This window comes from Falco peregrinus, chromosome 2, assembly GCF_023634155.1.
Source record: "Falco peregrinus isolate bFalPer1 chromosome 2, bFalPer1.pri, whole genome shotgun sequence".
Taxonomy (NCBI): Eukaryota; Metazoa; Chordata; class Aves; order Falconiformes; family Falconidae; genus Falco; species Falco peregrinus.
This window is the reverse complement of record NC_073722.1, coordinates 110,546,965-110,565,131: the sequence shown is the minus strand read 5'-3', so window position 1 is coordinate 110,565,131 and position 18,167 is coordinate 110,546,965. Positions and strand designations below refer to the sequence as shown.

At 35.3% G+C, this 18,167-nt stretch overlaps 1 protein-coding gene across 14 annotated transcripts in view; it reads left to right on the top strand.

Moving 5' to 3' along the window:
* BCAS3 (BCAS3 microtubule associated cell migration factor) overlaps window positions 1-18,167 on the top strand; it is a 370,182-nt gene that overhangs the window by 15,252 nt on the left and 336,763 nt on the right. For all 14 annotated transcript variants that reach the window (XM_055797243.1, XM_055797246.1, XM_055797240.1 and 11 more), the window contains exons 6-7: window positions 2,955-3,036; window positions 12,153-12,225. In XM_055797243.1, the coding sequence (XP_055653218.1) occupies window positions 2,955-3,036; window positions 12,153-12,225 (155 nt within the window). The remainder of the gene's footprint in view (window positions 1-2,954; window positions 3,037-12,152; window positions 12,226-18,167) is intronic.

Genomic DNA, 18,167 nt, shown 5'->3' with positions numbered 1-18,167 from the left:
ATAATTCATGGCATTCAACAAGGTCCGATGCCTTGTATGATCTCCTGTTTCTATAGAAGTTAAGGACACACAACACTTTTCTTAAAGGATTTTTTTTATTATTATTTTATGGAGCTATAGTAGGTTAAGTATTAGTGTTTTAATCTGATCCGTATTGTAGTGTCATGTCCAGATTTCTTGTAAATGTTTTTTATGCCTTTCACTGAATTTGGTTTTTTCTTTGTAAATGAGATGCCAGTGGTTGGGTGGCATCTTGTATTTTCATTACAAAATCTGCAGTGGGGGTATGCTCCTTTTTGGGTCCCAGGAGTCGGCAACTGCTAAGTACGTGAGCTGCACAGATGGCTGAAGTTATGTGAACATTTATTTGTGTTTTTTCTTAGTTTTACAAAGTTTCCCCTTTCATGGGGGAAAAAATATTCTACACAGACTAAGAGGAGAGGAACTGTTACACAACGGTATTAAATATTACAGTGGTCTCAGAACAGAAGCTAACTACCTATGATCTTGTCTTCGATACTGTCAGATCCTGTGGCTTTGGTTAGTCCATCTAACCTTTCTTTCTGTAATGTCTCCCCAGTATAAAAGGATAAAATAGTTATCTTTCAAATAATAAATATCAATTATTAAAAAGTAAAAGAATTATATGCATGAAAAGAGCTGGGCTGGGATTTACATGCTAGGTGCTGAAGTACAAATTTCATTTACATTTGTACATTTTTAGGCTTTTCTTTGAAAGTCTCAACCTCAGGTTCTACAGGTCTTGGCATCACAGGCTAAATAAACACGCTCTCTGGAGTTCAGTCTATTTAAGAGCAGAAACCGATTTAAGAAGGTTTGGCCTTCTTGGTGTATCTTACTTTTGGGACTATAACTTTATTTGAAGTAGACTGGAGTTAGAGCTGATGTGCTGGCATAGTTAAAAAAGTAGAAGGAGGTGACTGAATGGGGTTGGATTATTTTATGTGAATCACTTCTTCCATACTTTTGTTATGCTAGTTCTTTTCCCTCTTGTTTTCATTCATAGCCGTTGATGTGCATGCACATGTGAAACAGCATTTTCATGATTTGGGGGAAAAAAATCTTTAATTGCCAATAATAATAATTCCAAAGCTTTCTATTTTTCTTCTCCATTTTCTCCTTTCCCTTTTCATAGAACTGGTGTGTTCTGATGGATAGAAAATGTGCTGCTGTCTTAATCTTTTTTCATCTCTTTATTTTTTTCTCTCTCTTTCTTTATATTTTCTCATTATCTGCTTAGCACTGCTCTACTTTTTTCCAGACTTTTCCAGATGTTTTTATCTATGTGCTTTTTTTTTTTCATGCTGCACTCCAAACTCATGCTCAGTTAGAAACAATCAGCAAATCTTTACTGAGTTGATCTCTGATCATCGTTCTTTTGTCTTGTATGGAATCTGATCAGCAAGCTCTTCAGAGCAGAGGCCTCTAGCTATCCCTGAGGGAGGATTAAACTTGTTTTGCAAAAGCTGGAGTACTACAGTGTTGTTCAGATGATGCTGCTAGCTGGAGGAGGAGAATCCGCTATGATTGGAACATCTGCCTAATAAAATAAGAGCAGGGTAGACTGAGGGATTAATTCTTATATTGATTACAGTTTTGAAATTGTTGTGTCCATCAGGAATAATTCTGATCACATCATTAATAGTAGTGTTGATTCATACCAATGTGGAACTGCTAGCTGCCTGCAAATCTAAAATGGCTAGGAGTGTTACTTCCCCACATTTGTGTAGCTTGAATGTTATTCCAGGCATAATATGGAAAAGCAGTAGTTCTCTACATTCTGTGTTTACTTACCATGTATGGAATGATGGGCTACCTCTGTACTGAACAGTGTTTTCAAAGTATGTTTATGAAAGACTTGTGCTTCAATGGGGTAAGTTTCATTTTGCCCACATTATCTAAAGGAATGATAATAAATAATGAGGCTTGGGGTTGAGACCGGAAGTGAGCTAAGAGTTTGAAGAACTATACTTATGATTTGTTAGTCAAACAGTAGTAGTATTTTAACTTTTTGAACGTGTGAGCTGAAGTGCAGAAACAAGTGGGAACAACCATAAAATGACATTTCAAAAAGTTAACTAGTATTTATAGTTTATTGATTCATAAGTACCTTGTTTCAAATTTGTGTTCTCTTCTGGTATTGTAAACTGCTTGTTTGGCAAAACTTTATGACACCACGTTGGCTACGTTCGTAGTCTCATTACGTCTGTTAAGTTGTTGGTTATTTGGAAACGAGCTTTGTAATGTTTGCCATTTTCCTGAAGTTTGACATTCCATATCAGATCCATTACCAGCCAGTTATGAAAATGCATTCTGACTGACCATTTACAGGAAGTCTGGAAAGTCTTCTTAACTACTTCTGATTTAATTTTGTCAAGATTGCCATTAGTGCCAAACTTAATTAGTTTGACACCCTGTTTTTAAACAGAGTTTTAACACCTGAAGAATATGGAATGTACCAATATATCAAATCCTCTGATCTTTTACCACCAGTGTTTGCTATTCTTGATAACTGGCTGCTTAGCATTTTTCTTAGAAGCATGCACTATGTAGAATAAATGCTTATGGTTTGGATTCCTTGAATTTTTGTGAATTTTAATCAGCAGTCAACTTCAAGTCTTGTTTCTTCTAAAACACATGTAATCATTAATAGTAGGTATTGCTAGTATCTCATTCATGTGGTCCAAGGCGTATGTTTTTAGAGGCAGGCCATATTTATTGCTATAATTTGTGTTATTCAAGACCTCCAAGATATATTCTCATTTAGAGGAATTGTGGATGGTTGCTTAGAAAGGCAATGTCTTACCAACTTACTTTCTTACCTACGTTTTGTACAATGACTTTCTACCAACTTTCTTACCTACTAAATCTATATATTTTTATACTTTTTTTTTTTTTTTACATTGTATGTTAATAAGATGCATGTTTTGCAGATCAGTGGTGAAGCTCAGGAACTCTTTTCTGTCCGCCATGGTCCAGTGCGAGCTGCGCGGATTTTACCAGCTCCACAAATCAGTAAGTATATATGGTTTGTAATTAAGCATAACTTTTTTTTTTTGCACATCTTTGTCCAAATCACTGCTACAACCTGATACATAGATTTTTCTATTACTTTTAAGTGGTCACCTTCATAATGGCTTTCTACAAGTATTATTTACGTCATTTTTATCTTCCTGCTCTGTAATCCAGCACTTTCTGCAGTTTTATCTTCAGATTTTAGCTTGGATGCTGCTTCTTTTGTAGTTCAGAGGATTTCTAGGAATATTTGTGCTAGAGATCAGTCCAGAGATGTTAAAGATTCCATTTGGAAACACTGATTTTCAATATTTTATTTCTATAAAATAATATTGAAATTGGTTTTTTATACCAAGTTGGTGATTGATAGCAGTAGATGTAAAAATTATCAACATTTGTTAAAAACTCCTGTTATGGTGCATTGTAAAGTCTATTAATAATGTGATGCCCTTCTAAACTCTTATACTTAAGGAAGTATGTATCCTTTAAGAAGGATGGTATGTTTTGTTTGTTTTTTTTTTAATACCCATCTAGGAGCTGAAACTGAAACAATGTAAGTAAGATAATGCAGGAAGTAGTTGATCTAAGTAATATACTTTGTACAAAGAGAAAGTGTCCTTTTCTGATTATTTAAATATTTAATTTTTGAAGAAAATATTTTCTGAGTTGTGAAATGATCTAAATATTTTACTAGTGCATGCATTAAGTTTAGTAATTGCAGCTTTTAATGAGACTTTTAAAAAAGGCTGCTTTTGCACTCCAGTAAAAGTAACAAGACAATGAAATCTGTTTTTTGGGGTGGCGCTAGCTTCTCATTTGTTCCCCTTCTGCTTATTTTATGTAAACCTTATGCAAACACTTTGACCTTTTTAGTGGTCGAACTTTTATCATCATCCCTTGAGTGCCGATAGGCACCTCCTCTTTGTTACTGCTTTAATACTGTTTTATCAAGTTCTAAGACAAGCTGCTTAGTTTGTTTACTGGGATTGTTTCAGAAATTCTGAGTTAACCCCCTGGTAAAGCTTGCTGCAGAATTAAAGCAACTATGCATAAACAAGCAGATCCCTTTAAAAAAGTACACTGTTCAATCTAAACACAAAATCTAATTGTAGACTTCTTAAAGGCCTAAGATCTGTTGGTGTCTTGGCTCATTTTTGGTTTCAGCAACGTTTTGCTTATCTACACTTCCTGTAAGTTCAACTGGCCAAGCTATTCTCTACAGCTGCTGAGTATTCTAGTTTAAATTGGTTGCCATTTTTTGCTTCATGGATGAAAGGAGTGTACTTAGAGGATGATCAAGGCTTCTTTGGATTATGCTGGATTACAAATTTTAGTGGTATATTATGAATTAATTAGTGAACTCGCAAAAATGTAGCCTAAAATCTAATTGTTTAAATTATTAAAAAAATAGTAAATTATAATAATTTTGAGTGTTTCAAAGAAAGTAAATTAAGAAAGTTAAAGGTTTAATGGACATATTTTATATTGTCTCAGTGATTTCCTGAGTAGAGAAATATACAAAGTAGTGTACATGTGGTTCTGTAATTCTATTCTAGGTTAAAGTAACTTAAAGCAAAACACTTCACAAGCATGTGCCTTTTGTACTGTTTATGGAAACACTGAATAATTCCTGATGAGCTATGTTTTTTTGCTGTTATGCGTGTCATTAAGTAATGGATGTCTATGCCCATTCTGCTTTCAAAGGAAAAAAAGGAGAAAGAAAAACCTGTAAGTTCTGCTTTTCTGATAGTAAAATAGTGCTTTCTGCTTTTTCAATCTAGTAAGTTACACTGCTTATGAAGTCCTTCAAGCAGTTACTTTCTGTCTCTTAAATTGCATATATTTAGCATCTGACAATGATAGTTGTTGCATTAGAAAACTATTCAAATTAGCTCCTATTAAATTAAGCCAAACCTTTTAAAAACATGTTTTGTTCTCTTTTTACATGGCTTGGTTTAAATAAATCTTTGATTAAAAGTACATGAATGTATCATTGACCAGTATCTGGAATCAGATAAAAGTAAAGCTGTAATAAGAGGCCTTAGATAACTAACACATGAGCTTTAATGATTCTGAACAAAATAAAAGGAATTTGTAAAGGAGAAGCTGATTACCATCAGTAGGCTCAAACACTATTTTACTGTGTGAAGCTGTAAAAAGGGAATTATTGAAAATAGGACTCTCTTGGTGGATGGATTTGGCACGTTCCTAGAAACAGATCTCAGTTTGTGATAAGAAGCTCATTCCCAGGTGTGAAAGGAAAGCTCATGGTTTTAACTTGGTGACTTTACAGTAGCAGAACTTAATAGTTTGTCAACTATTTTGTTGAAATGCTCTAGTCCTTTGATGTTAGATCCTCTGCTGCATCATGCGCTTCATAGCATAATAAAGCATTGTTTCAAAAGTTATTTCATACAGGTTTATTTCATGCAGGCTTACTGCAAAGGAGGCCTCCCCAAATCTGATTTAGCAGGTTGTAAGTGGTCCTAGTAGCAGGAACATGGTGCAGTATCTGGAGCTGGCCTTGCACGCTGCCAGCTCAGATCTGGTGAGGTTTATTAGTTCAGGCTCTGTGCCATGCTGGAGCAGTTAAATGGCTCCTGGAACTGTTCTGACCTGGCAGCTATACTGCAGCATTCATGCAGGGTTTTGTCTGAGCTGACAAACCAGGCAAGATCTGACCTGGCCCAGTGCTACAGTGCTTTGATGTCTCTGTGTCCGTGGCATGGTTGGTCTGCAGCCCGTATAAGATGTCTGTAAAGAATTGAGAGATTTCTGTCAATAACGCTGAAAAACGTAGACATTAACTCTTCTCTGTGCACAGAGAATATCTACTGTTGCTTTTGACAGTAGATGCAGCTTTGATTATTTTCTAGAGCTTGCAGTATAAATGGTCTTTTTGGAGGCTGAAGTTTTACACTGTGACCAAGTTTCAGGCTTAAGAGAGGAGGTAAAGTTGCGTAGCTAACATACAGGGTATGAGAACATCTCTGTCTGGATGCTGTCAGTCTTAGGAATAAAAATACAAAGTCCTGGCACTTTGCGTGCCACACACTGCATTATCTGCTGAGCCATCTGGTTGGCACAGCTTTTTAACTTGCCTGGCTCTTCTTCACTTTCAAATATGTATGCTTTGATTTGAGTACTTACTTGTATGTATACAGGGGCCCAGTTTGCTGGGCTCTGGATTTTTCTGTCTCTTCAGACAAAACAAGCACACGAAGATGTGTCTGAAGACAAATTGAAGCAACTTTGTGATTATTAGAAGGGAGGAAATATTAAGTGGTAGATACAAAAAAAGCTGGAACCCTGTCAGTTAATTTTAGCTACTTTCCTCTGTGAAGAGGAGTCAACAGTTGGTAACATCATTGTAGTGAATAACAGTGTGAGAACCAAGCAAAACTCAGGGTGTATTATCTCTCTCCATTTTATGATTTGTGATGCTCTCCCTGGTACTCAAGTTACTCTGTTATTGGGCTTCCTCTCACAAAATACCTAATGGCTCTATTTAGCCACATTGACCTAATTATTCATATTTTTTCTTCAACATGTTTTCTAATTTTTCACCACTTCCTCTACATGATGCTTTCTTATTTTTCTGAGGTAACAGACTACGTGGATGTGTACATGTAGAATTGAAAAGATACCAAGTTTGAGTCCTGTATATTGTTAAGTATTCTGTCTTGGATATTCCTACATTTGTCTTTTGCTTTTTTCTCTTTGGATTAGCATTTCTGTGATACTTACAGAGACATTAAAAATATTACTTGCTTAGGTTTTCTGTATGTTCTTTGACCTATTAAGTCACAAATAAGAAAGACTGAGAATTCCTTTTTTTTTTTTTTGTCTTTTGAACTTCATTTTGAGGTCTATTGCATATTCTGAAATAAGTGCTAAGAAATAATACATTTACATTGGAAGAATGTAATATAGGTTTGCTTTTCTTTTTCCTACAAAATCAGAATATTGCTGCTTTCTGAAGTGAGTTCGTGCTAGTCTCCCGTGTTTCATTACTTATCCGAAGTCATTTTACAAAACCTTGGCTACATACCTGCTTTCTGCCTTGTGCTATCCTGTTTATTAAGGTGGGCTTGCATAGTTTAAAAGTCAATCAAACTAGGAGAAGCTGCAGGAATAGCGTTGTATGTGGTAGTAAAGGGTACACGATGACAGACTTGTGTGTTGAGGTTTAGATCAGTCATTGTCTGTAAAACCTATTTCCATGTCCCAGCATTATGAAAATAAATTCATCCAGTGAACTGAATTAATTTATTGCCATTTTCTAGATTATGCTGCTTGCAGAAAAGATGATATAATAGTCCTGCGTCTTTCAATTAATTTGACTGCTTAGTCAAATTTACTGGTAAGGAAAGGAAAAAAAAAAAGCAAATAAGAAAGGAAATACATTGGAGGTACTATGTTTAAAACAGCTATGAACCAAAGGAATGTTAAAGATGAAGGGTTGAGAACTAGAATTAACATGAAAAGGTAAAATTAATTGGAACACAGAGTAGTTTTGCATTTGAAAATCTAAAACTGTTGAAAGCTTAAATTTTGCAGCAGATTTATCTCTACTGCTTACATCTTTGATGTTGGTAAAATAAATTTGAACCTCAAAGCTGAGTCAGCTTTATGTGCAGGTATACTGAAGAGAACTCTAATATTTAGGTTGCTTTCTAAGGGAAGGCAGATGTGAGTTTTGTATGTTTTCAACCACTTGGGTGGCTTAGTGGTTTTAAGTCCCTGAAGGCCAAAAATAATTGCATAGCATGTATGGTAGGGGAGCTAGCCCTACAAGCTGAACAAGCAGTAGCAGTTGGTAGATTTGGGTTGGTGTGAGTTGGTCCTGCAGGTGTGCATTTAAGTTTTGGTGTTTTGTAACTGTTATGTGGGTTGTTCTGGTATAATGAACGTTAATGTGTATGGATTATAGAAATTACAGAACAGAATTCTCAAGCATAACAAGTAAGCCTTTTATAGATATTACAGGAAAGAATTTTGGAGCATGACATTTCAAAATACTAATTTCTTTGAAGCTGTGTGGACTGACTTGTATGCCATCATTTCAATTCTAGCCACATCACGTCAGTGCTTTAGACCAATACACCTTAAGCTTTCACCATCTTCACTGATATCTTAAGAGGTCTTTTGAAGAAGATTCAATCAAAATACTTCTATCTGTCTTCAATTAATGTGTGACTCCAGAATCATTAATCTCTAGCAGATGTTTCAAGGTCATCTTTTTTTTTTTTTTTCTTCATATAGAACCTGTGTAATTATCAGAAAATAAAACTATGGTGCTGTGCAGGAAATACAACTTTCTATAAAGATGCATAGCTCTGTCTGACAGAACTGCCAAGATAATGTTCTGCAGCCACCGTTGCTTCTTGCAACATTGCTGTCTGATCTCAGAAATGGGAGGGTGGAGTGGGCTAAGGAGGCAGTAGATACAGAAATCAGCTGGTGTTGAAGGGTGTTCTAGTGTACTAACTTTTGGTATGATGCAGGTACTGGAGAGGGACTTCGAAACTTGAAATGTCTGGGTGATGCTGGGAGTGAAGGGAGATAGAATAATGTGATGTTCATGGTCTATAACATTAATCTAAAGGAGCACCTGAAGTTCTGGGATGAGGACAGCAGTGGCAGTGCCATTGATCAGGCACAATATTGAGTAAAGCAGTTGCAGCTTATCTGTGCAGGAAATGGAGCATTTATAGATGCTACCCTGAAGCTGAGCAAAGAATTCACACACTATTTTTAGCACTTACTTGAGCTTTTTCACTTCTGTTTCAAGTAGCATGTGCTTTTTTGCATTTGTGTTCAATAACAAAGCAGAACAAAATGCTACTAATTAAGAAATGTTAAGAAAAATTATTATTTTCTTTTTTTCCACTGGAAAGAAGCAGCAAGATAGGGAGGGATAACAATATGTAGTATATGCCTAATGCATTTCCAGATAACTGGTTGGCTGCTGTGCTGATGTGGGGCAGGACCACAAATGCAACACAATTTTCAAGTAACAGATAGAAATAAGAGGGGTCTAGTTGAACAGGAGGTACACTGCGTTATTAAATGGCTGTGATGGAACTTGATCAGTGGAATTACATACTGGAAAAATATACTCCATCGTGCATATATGCCATTGCTAAATAGGTCAGAAGCTGACATTTATATGGTTCATTTCTTACTGAAGGGAAATGAGGGTCCTTTTCATAGTTTTGAGTAGCTTTTGAGTTCCTATGGAAATCACTGGGTTTTCATTTTTATTCTTCAAAAGGGTGTGCTGCTGCTGCTGTTGTTGTTACTATTATTATTGGCATTATTGAGAGGCCTTACTAGGCCCAGGAGATACCTATTCACAGTTTCGTCAGTACAGTACATAAGCTGCTTTGAGCTTATGTGTGGATAACCTTTTGACTTCATAAAGTTCTAAATGTTGATTTGTATGAAATTTCATTTAGCCACAGATATTTTTTTTTCAGTTTTAAGTGTACTAACTGGGTTTAGATTTTTTTAAAATAACATATATCATTTAGCTAAATGGAGCTGTAGATAAGGTGGTGCCTTGTTGGCAGGAAGGGCAGTTTTCATTACTTTAATTGTGTGATTTGTCAGGATTTTCAGCTTTTTATAAATGCTGTAGTGTTATATGACAGAATTAAAAGGATTTAGAATAGAAGGAGTTTAAGAAAAAGACTTTGCAACAGGATTTCAATACTCTTTGTATCTGAGGGATTTAGCTAGCTGTTTTTCATTTCAATCATCCTGCTGCATTTTGTTAAACACTGTGTGTGGAGCAGGTGTGTACAACGTCAGTATATCGCACATGCAAATAAACACAATTTTACAAATAAAATTAATCTGCCATAACTTGGAGGATTAAATCCCAGGGCAGAACTAGAGAGGGTTGCTGACTCCATTAAGCATTGCAGAGAACAGCACATGTCGCTTTTTGCAATCTCATGAATGGGACCGCTATTAACCTGATTTAATACACTGCAGAGTCCTCAAAATAATGATCTTGTTCTACAATATTAATATTTACATTCTGAAAGTATATATTTGAAGTAGCAAATGGATATTATTATTTTTTTTAAATGAAGGCCTCAATCATTACAGACTGAAATCAGAAGTTTAAGCACCTATTGTATAAATTTCGCAAATCTGTACTGTGGGTATTAAAAACTGGTATTCCTTTTGATATTGTGCTGTTGTTTCCCTTTACTCCTCACCACCTTTCTTCTTCTTGTGCCCCCTTCCTTGTTGTTAAACTTAGAACTAGACCATAAAGAAACATATGAATTCATGTCCTGATATATCCTCGTGGGAAAAAAAAAAAAAAAGAAAATACAGTTAAATACTTAAGGTAAAATCCTGGCTCTGCTTAAATCGATGTCGGAACTCCTAGTAGTCAGCATTTCACCGTTAATGCTGAGAGACTAGCTAAGTGAACAGAAACAAATGGAGTTCATCTGTTACTTGTACTAAAGAAAACAAATTGGTTGCCAGGTTCAGACTATAGGTTTCATTTATCAATTTACAGGTCAGTACATACGGTACAGGTATGACTCATAAAAGACCTTGGAATAATAGGAATAAAAGGAAAATACATTTGGAGCTACTTGTAAAGCTATTGTTGATGGTGAAATTATTGACGTGACCCATTTGATGTTATAAATACCCAAATGTGTAGGAGGGAAGACTTATCCTTGTACGGATGAGAGTACTGAACAGTTTTTGTTACAAATTAATTGCAGGTACCTGAGTTATTAATAATTAACAGAGTCTGTTATGTGAAAATTTATATTGTTAATTGTTGTGCCTTTCTGAATAATTGATTTAGTGCAGCACACCAGTATTTGTGAATTAAATTTTGAACAGACTATATCACTAATATTCTTTATAGATCAAAGGGTTTGGTGTACACTGGAGAAAAAAAATAAAATTCCATTATTCACCACACACACGCATAACTATAGATAGATAATTAAAAAGGCAAAGGTTGAAAGAAAACAGAGGAAATTTAGTAGTGGTGGTGGTAGTGGTTTTTCTGTTATTTAAATTGGGTAGAAGCATACGCTGAAATTCAGTAGAATGTTCACAAAGTAGAAGAGAGATTTTTGACTCAATTTTAGTTTTATTTCTGTTTACATAGCAATAAGGTGAAGTTTTAAAAACCTTTAAAATCCCATTTTAAAAAGTGTGGTGTATTTAACAATTTCATGGTTCTGGAGTGAAGGTGTGACTGCACTTTGGCAAGACGAAGGACTGGTTTTAATTGCCTAGCTCTGGTGCCAGCGGTGGTGGCACACATGGACCCCTGGGCAGGCAGAACTATCTCAGCGGCTGAACTGGAGCAGAGGACAAGCCCATGCCAAACTACTGCTGGCGCTATGCTGGTGGTTGGTGAAGCTAATCTTAAAAGTAGATTAAAAACACTTAAAAGTGTTTTCACTTTGAGTGAACAGTAGGCATACCCTGAGTCTTGCTGGAAGTTGCTGGAGATTGCTTTCTTAGAGACCTAAATCGCATGGTGGCAAAACTTACTAAAGACTAATTTCATCTTGTATTTTCTTAGGTGCAGGGCATGGGCTGTAAGCATGGCCGTGCTTTGGGAAAACACCGGCAGCCTCCCTTGTCACGTGCTAAAGAGTGGCTGCTCTTAAGCTGCGCTCTTACAGCTGAGGCTGTTATACTCCATTTATACCTCAGTAGTAGAAATTGGAAACCAATGTATGAAACCCATGCAGAGCTGATGACAGCCTTATTACAGACAGCTTTTATAAAACAATGAAAAATCAGCAAGCGTTAGTTGTTACAGTTACTGAATCCTTAACCCCAACTGAAATTAATAGAAAATAACTCCAAAATCCTGACCAGATTTTGCTACTTGTTTTGTTACTCATTGACATCTCTTTCAAAAACAGTTCTTCTGGTGTTCATGACTCTGCCTGTTATTTTCATTTTTATCACTAATCTTGTACAGGCTAAGAGTTGTATTATGTATCCAATATCCTTCCAATATGTTGAGCCCCCACAGCATACACACCTGTATTTTGAAAAGTAACACAAATTGTAGATAGTGAATTGCTTTTTCTTGTTTTCCCTCTTATTAGGTGCTCAGAAATGTGATAATTTTTCTGAGAAGCGGCCTCTTCTTGGTGTGTGCAAAAGCATCGGATCTTCTGGGTAAGAATGTTTTTTGTGAATAAAGTCTTATGTATAAAATGTAATATAATCTAAAAACCCCCAGTAGATGACATTTTTAAAGCTCTATTCCCATTTTGCTCATGGGATGACGCTGTGAAGTGCTCTTCAAGTTTGGGGTTTTTTTCAGTGTGTCAGCACACATTTGCCTATGACTTAAGCTTTTTTAAAAGGAATAAAAAATAGAGACTCTTGATATAAAATAGATGAAGAGGTATTTTACATTTATTTTGCTCTCAGTGTGATCATGATTTTATGATTAGCCTTTTCAGATATTAATTCTGGACAGATTTATTACTGAGAAGTGTCTAAAGCAGTCACTGTGTCTTAAAAAGTAATTAAAGATGCTTTCAACCAGCAGTCATATACCAAATGAGTTGCAAGCACCAAGCAATTTCATTGTTACAGCCGCTCACTGTTTATTAACAAAATACATGTTAAACCTAATTCTTTGAGTTAGAAAAATAGCTTAACACACTTGTCCTCTGTGGACAGTATTGTTCTATCACTCATCTTATAAAAGAGGACCTTAAGATATTTTGTGTGTCTTTGATATGTTAATTCAGACAATGTAAATGATTTACAGCTATATCTACTAGAAAATATTTGCTTTTCGAGGGTAATCCTCTACACAAGCGAATCAAAGCGTAAACAGTTGATGTAAATCTTCTTACAGTAGTAAGCCTAATCCTGTGCTGCACCTTTTTCAATTAAGTATTTAATTACTCTGGGTGTGGAGGCAGACTATCAAGTCTGTAAATTTCTCTGTATGTATTGTTACTGTGTTAAACTAGAATATTAATGTTAGCTGACTTAAATGTTGAAAAGAAAAAACATGTAGGGCAGAGAACTGAAATGTGTTTCTATTGATTTTTTTACAACTTGCAAAACTATTTGTGGTGACTTTTCTCCTTTTTCCCCAGCTCTGTAAGTGTATGTAACCTCATGAATAACTTTTTCTAAATAAGAGTGCATGTAACCAGAGATGCAATTAGTGCTCTTGCAGGAGTTTCTGTCTTAATCTAAACAGTGTATTTATTTATGTAAAGGATATGTTGGATGGAAAAAAACTTTCCTTCATACCCTTGCTTTAGAAGTTGAGGTATCTGAGAAATGAACAAACTATAAAGATTATTATTTTCAGTTTGTTATTGTATTCCTCAGTTAATGAAAATTAATTCAAAGATTACTGCTAGTTTCTGCTATTTTACAAAAAAAGCTCATACGTTTTCAGAATGAATGGATAGGTTTGTGTTACTACTTATCAGTAGTTAAATAGCTACAAATAGAAGATTTTAAATCGGGCTTTCCCGTGACCAGAAGACTGACTAGCACATCATTAAAAAAGGGACTGTGCCACAAGCTCTCGCTTACCCTTTTAATAAAGCACCAGTTTGCTCATGGTGGTAAACCTTAACAGAAAATTCTGAAACACTTTCTTTCTACCTTTACTGTTCATTGCAATTTATTTTTGAAAGAGTTCTTACAAATTACCTATTTTGTCAGTAGCTTTCTGGTTAAGAGTTCTTTGATAGTTTGCCCTCAACTGGAGTCACACTCCTTTTAAATTGGCTCAAGTGTCACACTTGTTTTTTCTTCAGTTACATTCATAGATCATTTGATTACATTTCTATAATGACTGTTATGCATAAAAAAGAACCTGTGTAGAACACTAAAATAGCTGTGTTACAAATGGCCTCTGAACCTGAATCACAATTATAGTTCTGTTTTTAATTTGAATTTTTTTGCTTAACATTGTTTCCTGTATATCTTAATGGTTGTGGACAGATGAAACACCTTGTTTAATCATATCTGAAGAAAATACTACGTTTATTCTAGAGCGTTTATTCTAAAGTGCTTGATATTTTCACTACAGTCATCTCCTCACCTACTCTGGAGATTGTTGGCTATGGCATGAAATACTGCAGCTGTCAGCATGCTACAACGAAAGGGCAGGTAATAGGGAGCCTATTCTGCCTACTGAAATGGCAGGAGAAATAATTGGTGAAATGAGGTAGCACTGACACTAAAATATTTCCCATTGAACAGAAAGGTAAACAGAGGGCCTAAAAGACTGAATGATTTTCTGAAAAGCAACTAGTTCAAAACAAACCCAGGAGTGAAATCCAGTCTTCCAACACACAGTCTGTTATGCTGATACATTAAACTACATTGTCTTTCTTTCATTTAAACTGGTAGAGATTGGACATGGTTCTGACAACAGCACTAGTGTCCTTACCTTTGCAAGACGTCATCTCACAAGGAAACAATTCCATCACTACAGCCTCCCTGCTCTTGTACCCATCCTCACTGGGACACCAGGTTGTCACTTTTTTAGAGGAGAAATGCGTGACCTGAAGTGCTTCTGCTACTTCCAACAGTCCTCTGGGTTTCTCCGATTCAGATTTTACCCAGGTGATTGTCTAAAAATCTGTCAGAATCATTACCAAGGAGAATGATTCTGGGGCAAAAGAAGTTTGATCTCTTCAGCCTTGATGATCATTTGCATTTTCCTTAGCAATTCTTCAGAATTTCTGATTTATGGTTGCTCTGCTCAAATTTGTGACAATTATTACTCTTTTTTTGGAACATCCCCAGTAATTTTGACATTTCCAAATAAGGTGGGATTTTTTGTTTTCTGTTTATTAATAAATAAGGGGTATGGTTAACATTTTGGAAGATTTGGTGGCTGACACCATGACTTACTGTTGAGGAATATTTCTGGACCCTGCTGTGTCTGGAGGCAGTACTCTAAATTCTTTTCCCTGGCAATCATTTATATAGAATCTATTTTCAGCAGCTCTTCTAGAAAGTACTTTGAAGTTGTTAATTTTTTTGGATGGAAGGTGAAGAATAAATGTATTTTGCACCTGACCTGTGATAAAACCTCAGTAGGTTATTGACTCTTCATTACAGTTTAGGAGTTGCTGTAAATTATCGCATGCTATTCTTGATCATAAGAAAACATGTTAGAACTATTACTTATATGTAATATATATTGTAATACATACATATATAGATTTTTAAACATATATGTTAGAACTATACGATAGGTGAGTGATTCTACTTACAAATATGTTGATATGCTTCATGATTTTGTGGTCCTGTATGTGTGTTCAAATGCATAAATTTTTTTGAGAAATTTGAATTCAGCAGATATCAAAATGTCATGAGCAAGTTTTAAGTGTTAAAGATGCTGAACCATTGAAGGAATACAGATCTGATAAAATATAGTTTTTATCTAGATCCACTGCACTGTCATTTAATCATATTTTATCTTTCAGGTCTGTTTGAATGAGATATTGACACATTCAAGTTAGGAGCTGGGATTTCCTGGTTCTGACCACTAGTCTGCATTAGTGGTTACCATCAGGAAATTCTTCTCTTTTCCTTTAGCTGTAAAGTAAATACACTATAATGAGGGAAATATGATAAAAAGGTATTCTTTTTAATGTAGAACATTTATCAATCTGGAATCCAAAGAATTTTCAAGTAGTCATGAATTAATAACTTCAGAAGTATCATTTATATTGAATAATTTCAGTATTTTTAGCTGTCTGTCTAATGTGCCATGTACTTTAATAGCAAGAATTTAATGAGTAATTTTGTGTGTGATAAGATGCTAGGACTTCTTTCCTTCATTATGGAACAAAGATAGTTATGAAAATAATTTATGCAAAATAATGTTCGCCTAAAATGAATATTTAGATTTATGTTTCATTCCTGAAAATATTTTTGTTGTTATTTGCACAGTGAAAGGTCTCTTTGGTAACTTAGTAATACAATAGTTTACCACGAAGATCCCCTAATATTTTACTGAATGACAGATTTTTGACAGGTCTAAAAATATCTTATTAATTTTTGGTATGTCTCCCACAGATTTAACAATGTATTTACTTAGAAATCAACTTCTGGGTAATTTGGTGTGGGGGTTGCATCTCTTTTGTAATGTAACCTAATACCATAGTCGTTGAAATAATATATAACTGATAAAACATACGTACCTTTGAATATCAGTATTAAGATCTTAAGGTTAAGTTTAATATTTCTTAATTTTAGATTTTAAACGCTTTGTGGAACCTGCCTTAAAAAAATTTTATTGCTTCTAAAACTTCAAACTTGGCACTTTGAAACTAATACCTGGCATGTGCTTTATGTAAAAATTCTGTAGAGAGCTATACAGCACCAATCTTAATCCTTGTATTCCCCTCAATGAGTATTTTACCAGGGGAGATTAAATTTGTGTTTTTTCAACTTTTCCCTTGTATCTGAGTTTCTGACTAGGTTTTGGTACACACATTTTTGTATTTTAAAAGTCAAATTTTCCATCTAGTAAAACAACTGAAATGTGTAGCATGGGGGTTGGACTAGGCGATCTTTAAAGGACCCCTTCCAACACAAACCATTCCATGATTCACTATATAATCTTTTCAAAACAATAGTTTTGGAACCCCCGAAGAAGGATGCAGTCTTGACACTTAAATGGGAAACAGATTGTGTTTTTTGGCTGATACTACTGTACTAGTTTAGATGTTGGTTCAGTCAGCTTCAGTCTTAGATTACAAGATTTGCAAATTAAAGGAAAACCAAAAAGGAACATTTGCAAATTTTGTGGAGATTTGTAGAGGCATGCTTACTTTGTTCATGGTGATAAGATAAATAAATCTTTATACACACACAAAGTGAACTGTTGAGTTTTGGTACAAGTTAATGAATTTTTTAGGTGGTGAAACATCAATCTGTAAATTGAGAGAATTCCACCACCACCGCCACCCCTGGCAAAACAACAACAACAAAAAGTAGTGGTGGCCGCAAAACTTCATGGCAGACCTAGTGAATATGTGATGTTTGGAGCTACTCAGTTTAAAGATAATTGGGTGAGACCAATTGCATGAAATGGAAATATCTTCCTGTTTTCCACGTATGGGTTGTTGAAACCATAGTTTGGAACCTACTGGATCTGTAGAACACCTTCAAATACACCAAAATACATGCTTTTTGTTCTCCTTGAATTTAAATGTACTGATACCTTTAATTTAAGTAAATGCTTCATATTAGCTAATTGAGAAGTTTGAGGGGAAATTGACCAGTATAATTTTGGTTTATTTTAGATTATTAAGAAAGAAGACATGGTTTAGAGAGTGATTCCAGATTTGCCTTTCAGTAGATGATATAGGTTACAAGAAAGCTAACAAAATAGAGCTGACCATGCCAGTAGGAAAAAAAACCCCAAAGGCACATATGTAGGTGCAGAGAAAAGGAGAGGGGAGCAGGGAAGACAGAGATGAATAACTGCAGCATCCTACATGTGAAACCACCTCTCCTGAGTACAGAATGTTTTAAATTCTTTAAACCCCAGTATCTACCTTGCCTCAAATGCCAAGTGTTCTGATGACTCAAGTGTTTACCCCATTGTGCTTAATTATGAGTTACCAAACTTTGTTGCTACTCTAAATTTTTTCTTTTGTTTTTCTTTTTGTTTTCCTTATTAGCTAAGCAGTTTATTGTACATAGGGGACAAAATCCTTGTAGTGAAATGCATACCAGTCTTGGTAATGAATTATATCAGTAGAGCTGTGGTTTTACAGCAGGTTAGGCTTTAGACTATAGCTCTGTGATTCACTGACAAGCAGCAAAGAGAGCTTAAAATTCCTACTCACCTGTGCTTGTGCCGCTGCCTCTGCGCTTCTGCTTTCTGCATCCCTGGGCTGCATCACTTCGGTTGGTTGTAGAACCATACAGAAAAGGAGATGAGAGGAATAATCAAAGTAAAAAACAATGCTCCAATTTTGTTTTTTAATGCTATGGATTATTTCAGTCACCTGGCTTACAAACAATTGCATGCAAAATTGCAAGGTGCAACTGACAACGTAGTTGATTGTAGCATGAAGGTGGGAATGAGCACAGAGGATGGAATTTCCTAG